The sequence below is a fragment of the Gossypium hirsutum genome, chromosome A05 (assembly GCF_007990345.1).
Source record: "Gossypium hirsutum isolate 1008001.06 chromosome A05, Gossypium_hirsutum_v2.1, whole genome shotgun sequence".
Taxonomy (NCBI): domain Eukaryota; kingdom Viridiplantae; phylum Streptophyta; class Magnoliopsida; order Malvales; family Malvaceae; genus Gossypium; species Gossypium hirsutum.
The window spans coordinates 8,181,980-8,189,679 of record NC_053428.1 but is presented as its reverse complement, the minus strand read 5'-3'; the positions used below and the strand labels follow the sequence as shown (position 1 = coordinate 8,189,679).

The window sequence follows — 7,700 nt, the reverse complement described above, 5'->3', positions numbered from 1 at the left end:
CTACCCCTTTAATGAGTTTACAAAATATGGAGAATTAATTACTAGACTCGCTCTGATAAATATATTGAAAAATAAAATAATAGTGAAAGAAAAAACAAATAACCAGATGGAAATTTTGGCCATTTGCATTAGGCTCTCAATATTTTTTTTATATTTTTAATTAAATACTTTAATTTTATTATATTGCATTTAAATAAGTTTTCATTTTAAACCAACCATTGTTATTTAACGTAATGGCAACAATAAAAATTTTCAAATACACAAACACGATTAAAAAATTACTGAAGGTGCTTAATATATTAAAAAATAATAAACGATACATTTTAGACTATGGCTTTTGAAAAATATATTTCTATTTTCATTTAAAAATAATTTTTATTTACTGATTAAGTCTTAATTTAATTTATATGGGTATTGTTGCTAAGGTATGAGGACGTGAGTTTGAGTGTATTGAAATATATTATTCTCCTATTTATGAGTTAGGAGGGGCTATGAGTAATTCTCGACATCATCCTCCTATCTTTTCTTATTTTTAAATTTGAAAAACACCTTTAGTAAATAGAAATAAAAAATTATTTTCAATAATAAAAACATTAGTACCTATTTTTTTAAACAGAAATATGAAAATATTTGAAAATCTATTAAAAAGAGAATGTATTTTGTTATATTTATATGAATTTGAATAAGAGCCAATTCATTTAAAATTTTATCGTTTTTAGTTTTACAAAGCATTTACGAAAAAAATTAAAATTATTTTTTAATATTTTTTAGTTTTAATAAATTTTTATTTTTTTAATATTTTTAAAATTTTCAGTCTAATCTATTTTTTGTTTAATGTTTTCTATTTTCTAAATAAACCAAAATGGAAATCACCTTTGTTTCTTGGAATCAACTGAGCTTTAATATCTTAACTTGTTTTAGATTGAGTGTTTATTCAAATATTAAAATAACATTTACAGACTTATTTAATTAAATTAATAATTAATAAAATTTCAAATGCAATATTAGGGTTGAATACTAAAATTCTAACAACTCCCCTTGATAAGATGGAAAATCGGAGCTTTTACTTTTTATTTAAGCCCGGTTTTGGTTAATGAAAAACGTGAAGTCATTTTGAAAAGAAAAGAAAAGGATAACAGGAGTGCAGCTTCCAATGGGCTACAAAAATTCAGTTGAGGACTTCATTGTACCCACTGGCCCAAACGATAATTGATAGAAGCATCAACCAAGCAATAGCTGTGGGGCTTCCAATTGCAAATAGGCTATGTTTGCAAAAAAATCCAGTGGTTGATCCAATTGCACTTCCACCTTTCCAGGCCCATCTTAAACAGCACTTGCTGCATAAATCTCAAAGCTATTCATAAAATTTTAATTTAATCTAATTATCATAAATCATTTGCATAATTATCAAAGTAGCATCATTTTATATTTTATATATATTGCATACAAAAATAATTATATTTATTTAACAAATAATAAATTATATATTGCATACAAAAATAATTATATTTATTTAACAAATAATAAATTAACGTATTTATTTCTTTAAATGTATATGATTGAATCAAAATTAAAGTTTCATGTATATGGTTGAACTACAATCAATGTTTCATGTGTATATTTTAAACCCCTACAAGTTATATTATCTGATGGTACTTTAGTTTTTTTCATTAAAAAACCAATAAAAATATGTATATGATGAGATTTAAACCCAAACTAATTGCATTAGTAATACTTTTAATTTACCACTCAACTAAAGCTCCATTTTAATATGTTTATACATTTTAATTTTAATTATGCATAATTGATTGCTTTCATCAATTGTATATATCTATCTATAATACTGATTTTGTGTCACTCTCAACCAAGTCAATAACTCAATTGTTAAATTACGAAAATGTCATTCCACAATTGAATTAAGTTATATTATTCGAGGATACTTAAGACTTTTTCATTAAAAACCAATAAAAATATGTATATGGTAGGATTTGAACCCGAACTAATTACATTTATATGTTTTAATTGTAATTATATAGATTTTATTACTTCTACCAATTGTATATATCTATACTTACTATTATTTAAGTGTTTTAATGAATTGATGTCATCCTCAAGCGAGTCACTTAGTTGTTCAATTACAAATATGTCATTCACAATTAAACTTACTATTATTTAGTTTTTTTTTTACTTAAAAAACAATAAAAACATGTATATGGTTGAATTTGAACCCGAACTAATTGCATTTATAAATACTTTAGTTTACCACCCAATTAAAATTTTATTTTAATATTTTTATATATTTTAATTTTAATTATGCATACTTTATTACTTTAATAAATTATATTTTTATATTTTTATTTAAGTATTTTTTTGAGTTAATATTTTCAAACACATTACTATATTTTAAAATTGGTACTTAGATAAAGTTTATGAAGATAAATCATAGATTATGTTTAGTTTAATTATTTTAAGTTATGTGTCGCATTAATTTCAACATAAAAATCTACGACCAAAAATAACCATCGCAAAATCTAGAGAATCGAAAGCTTTTAAATCCATAATGCAATCGGCGGCACGTGTGAGCCACGGACTTCATTCGTGACAAGAATAACATCCACCAATAAACCAAAAAGAAAAAAGAAAGAAAACCCCGTTCATAATTCATCGGCTATAGGACATCATCCATTGGCATGGCAACAAAGGAGGCGAGTGTGGGACCGCAAGCGATATCATTTACAATTAATTTGTAGGACCTTATTACCTCAATCTCACTTAAATGATATCTAAAGACCTACGCGAGTCTAAGCCCGTGAAGATGAAACCAAACTCCCGACACTCCTCCTGCACCCCCCACCCCAAAGCTAAAAGGGCCAGTCACTCCCCCCAAATTGGTAATAAGAAAATTATAGAAGAATTCCTTTTAATTTCCTGGCAATCCCCAACCGCCAAACAAAACCCTAATCTTCTCCTACCTCAGCCACCTACCAAATCTCTCTCTCTCTCTCTCTCTCTATTTGTAAAACTCAATCTCGTCAAAGTTACCTTTTCTTTCCTTCACCTTTTCGGGGGACTTTTCCTTTTCTTGATAGAGGGTTTTCAAATCTTTTGGTTTTACAAAATCTGGGTTTTTCAGATAAAGCCTGAAAAACTCATTTGAATCAATAAAAGTTTGAAATTTAAATACCCAATTTGACCCCTTTTTTTTCTGGAGGAAATGGCTGAGGATAAAAATGGAGATCGAAGTGAAGTGAGTGATTACTCGTCAGAAGATGAAGGGACTGAGGATTACAGAAGAGGAGGGTACCATGCGGTGCGTATTGGTGACACTTTTAAGAACGGTTGTTATGTGGTTCAAACCAAGCTTGGTTGGGGTCATTTCTCCACCGTTTGGCTCGCTTGGGATACTCAAAGATCGGTATTTTCCTCTTCCTTTTATGGTCTTGAATTTTTTTCAGGCTTTCTGTAGAAGTTTCATCTTTTGATGAACACTGTGAAGAATTATTTGAGTTGGTTGAACTTTCCGAGTAAGACAAAACCTTTTTCTTTTTTTTTTTTAATTTTCACCAATGGTTAATCATTAATAAAGAGTATATACATGTATCAGATGTTGGTGCTTGGTTCGTTGTTTCTTTGTTACAAAAAAAAAGGGATAAATTTCATTTTGTCATTGATATTCTACTTGGGTGTATTAAGTGCAATGAAAGGAGTCATTGCAAGGGGTGCTGAAATGTGCATTGCTTTTGGTTAATTGAAGGGTCTTATTTCTGCGGCTAATGTTGTGGAGGGTCCCTGATTTGCCTCCTAGCAACTGAGATTCAGATGCCCTTCATTTGCCAATCAGAGATAATTTTCTCTAGATTGCAGATTGCTTTCTTGTTGCAGCATTCTTGATTCTTGTAATGAATTTTGTCAATTCGCTTATATTTCCCCCCTATTGCATGTGTGTTATTTGGATTGTAAGATGCTTTGTTTGTTAAATTATAGCTTTTCTTACCTAGAACTGAATCAGCCATTTCCATTTAAAATTTATGGTCCAACTTGTTAACCGCATAAAAATTTATTGTTTGTAGCGGTATGTAGCTATGAAGATTCAAAAGAGTGCTCAACACTACACAGAGGCAGCGATGGATGAGATAAAGATTCTCAAACAGATAGCTGAGGGAGATCCAGATGATAAAAAGTGTGTTGTGAAGCTCTTAGATCATTTTAAGCATTCAGGGCCTAATGGGCAGCATATGTGTATGGTTTTTGAGTACTTGGGCGATAACCTTTTGACCCTTATTAAGTATAGTGATTATAGAGGAATTCCTCTTCACATGGTTAAGGAGATTTCTCGTCACATCCTAGTGGGTCTTGATTATTTGCACCGTGAACTTTCAATCATTCATACTGATTTGAAGCCAGAGAATGTGTTGCTATTGTCAATGGTTGATCCATCGAGAGATCCTACCAAGTCTGGTGCTTCTCTAGTCCTTCCAACTAGGAAGGATAAGGTTGTCTCAGAATCTGTTGCTTCAAAAGAAATTAGGAGATCGAATGGAGATTTGACCAGGAATCAGAAAAAGAAGATTCGGAAAAGGGCTAAGAAGGCAGCTCAAGGTTGTGTAGGAAGGGAAGCTTCTGAGGAGAATGAGATAGATTCCAAGACTGGTGGCACGGAAGACACTAATGCTGATGCAAAATCAAATGAAGTTTGTGGTGATGAACAGGCAAATAGTTCTGAGGTTAAAGATGATGCAAAGAGAGATGGAATTAACAATGGTAACCAAGGAAAGGAGCGCCATAGAAGGGGGAGCCGTGCTACAAGGAAAAAGCTATTGGCAGAAGTTGATCTTAGGTGTAAGTTGGTTGATTTTGGCAATGCTTGTTGGACATATAAACAGTTTACAAATGATATTCAAACCAGGCAATATAGATGTCCTGAGGTTATCCTTGGATCAAAATACTCAACATCAGCAGACTTATGGTCTTTTGCTTGTATTTGTTTTGAGCTGGCTACTGGAGATGTTCTTTTTGATCCTCACAGTGGTGAAAACTATGACCGAGATGAGGTATGCAGAAACCATTTTTGACTGTCTAGCTGACATTTTTATTGCCCTTAAGTTGACTCATAATTTTGCATGCCTCTTAATAAGTGTGGTTCTTCGTGTGTAAGAACCAAGAATGTAATTAATTTCAGCACCGTCTATAGGACAATTTGTACCATAGTAGACCTGTCATTCTTGATGTTTATTGATTTTTTCCTTTGTACTATTGTATTTTGCTTATTCTAATTTGGATGCATTTACATATATGAATATATAGTAATCCTTGCACCTGTACCACTCTTATACACAATAATGAGGACATAGAGATGAGTGAAGAAAAGATGAATGATAGTAGAAATGTAGTAATCCATGAACTCGTTCCCTATTTGTGCTGTGGTGAAAAACATAAAGAGATTCTTAGAAATTGTAAGACCACCATAAGTTGAGGTCTGCTGCACCTACTCTTCATGTTTTTTCTCTCCCCACCCACCCCCGCTTTTTTCCTATGAATGTTAATTTTCACCCCTTGACATTTGTCTCTTTTCTAGGATCACTTGGCATTGATGATGGAGCTTCTTGGAATGATGCCACGCAAGGTAATATTGTTATACATGGAACAAGTTAGCAATGTCCTCCTTTCGTTGTCTTTTTTCTGTTAATTTGATGTGTGTGTTCATTTCAAGGATACAAGGTTTTAAACTTGACTGCTTCACAATGTTAAGCCACTTATAAGGTATTGCATGCATGGTTCTCACTATTTGACAACTTTTATTCAGATTGCATTAGGTGGCCGCTATTCTCGGGATTTCTTCAACCGACACGGAGACTTGAGGCATATCCGTAGGTTACGTTTTTGGCCTCTTAGTAAGGTGCTTATGGAGAAGTATGATTTCAGCGAGCAGGATGCCAATGATATGGCCGACTTCCTCATCCCAGTACTTGACTTTTTCCCTGAAAAAAGACCCACAGCGGCTCAATGCCTCACCCATCAATGGCTCAGTGCATGCCCTCAAGTACTAGAGCCTTCATCAACTGCTCTTGAGCAACGCACTGGTGATGGTATGTCTGAAAAAGAAATGAAAGATAAGGATGACAGAGAGGCCATGGAGGCTGGAATGGGGAATATAGCAATTGATGGAGGAGCTTCAAAGCCATCGAAAGAAACGCCTTCAAAGTTGAAATAACCCTTTTCCTCAGTATTTTTAACCGGATGATTTCTCATCAAATTCTTTCTTCCTCACTTTAATACTTTTGCCAAAGGCTATTTGCATTGTCCACTGGTGATCCTTTACGAGTTATATTGCTTTTCCTCGTCTGCATGACACCTATACTTTTACCATTTCAAAGGGATCCAGCTTGGGTCCAGGGTAGGAGTTTCAGGTGTTAGCTTCAGTTTTGAAAGAACCTTTTGAGAATGTATTTGGATTTCTGGGTACATGTTGAAAGCAAAGGCTTACAATGGTTGATGGGGCTAATGTCCCCCCCCCGGTGTACTATTTAATTGTTTCCCTAAAGGACTCATTAAGATCAGATATCATCTTTTTTTTTTTTGTCGATGCATTGTATGTGGACAATTTGATTGGAAATGTCTCTTGACATTTTTTGGTGACTTTATTTCTCAACATTTAGATAGGAGCTTATTGTTGTAGGCAATGTTTTCTTTGGTTCAGGTTCAGGGTAGGTTCTTGCGAGAAGGGTGACATTATTATTTGATCACAGAAATAGTGAGAAGATAAAAGAAAAATGAGAATTATGTGTTGGATGAGAAAGAAAAAGAATGTGTGATCCAGGGAAGCCCCGGTATTTGAAAGGAAGGTTTCATCCTTCTTCTGTGGATTATGGATAGTTTTTTAAAAATAAAGGAGAAGGTGAGAAAGATTAAAAATCCCTAATACCAATATGAATAGTTTTTTAAAAATATTTCCATATTTGTAAAAGAAAATATAAAATTTATTTATTTTATAGAATTTTTGTTAAGAATTCTTTTAAAAAATTTTAAATGATATTTTAATCTATTTATATTAATGTGCCACATTTAGTTAATGTACACGATTCAAGATGTATAAAAATTAATTTATTTATTTATTTAATAAAAAATTAAAGCTACCCAAAATATTTTAGAATTAGGTTTAAAAGTTCGAAAGTTACTTATAAATGATGAAATAATTGGAAGGTTCATTACTTCATTTTAGAAATTTCTGTTTTAAAGAGCTTTCTTTAAATTGGTTAAATTTTAGTGTTAATTTTTATAATTTGACAAATTTTAAAATTTAATCTTTACACTTTAAAAATTAATTTTTTTATTTTTTCAATTTAAAAATACTAATAAATTGCTATCCTTGTTGATAACTTCTATCAAAATTTATTAAGTTATTATATTTATTTTCTGTGAATTATACTAGGATACCATAATTAAAATTTGTGGTTTGACAAATTTTTAACTTTAAAATATAAAAATTAAGCATATGTTAATCCTTTAAAAAAAATTCACAAAGCCATTAAGTCACAAAATACATCCTGGACGGTGAAGCCAAGCCACACAAGTGTCACATTGCAATTGCTGGTCACCACTGGAATTATCACGCAGATACCGCAATTTCCTCTATTTCCCATCTGCCTGACATAAATGGTAACCCAACGAAAAACCTGATATTCATGGCCATTTCTCACTTT

At 31.8% G+C, this 7,700-nt stretch overlaps 1 protein-coding gene across 1 annotated transcript; it reads left to right on the top strand.

Moving 5' to 3' along the window:
- Positions 1-2,779: 2,779 nt before the first annotated feature.
- On the top strand, positions 2,780-6,636 carry LOC107959389 (serine/threonine-protein kinase SRPK). The gene is made up of 4 exons (XM_016895445.2): positions 2,780-3,415; positions 4,071-5,051; positions 5,576-5,623; positions 5,804-6,636. The coding sequence occupies exons 1-4, from the start codon at positions 3,215-3,217 to the stop codon at positions 6,209-6,211; spliced, it is 1,638 nt and encodes a 545-aa protein (XP_016750934.1). The 5' UTR covers positions 2,780-3,214; the 3' UTR covers positions 6,212-6,636.
- Positions 6,637-7,700: the final 1,064 nt, after the last annotated feature.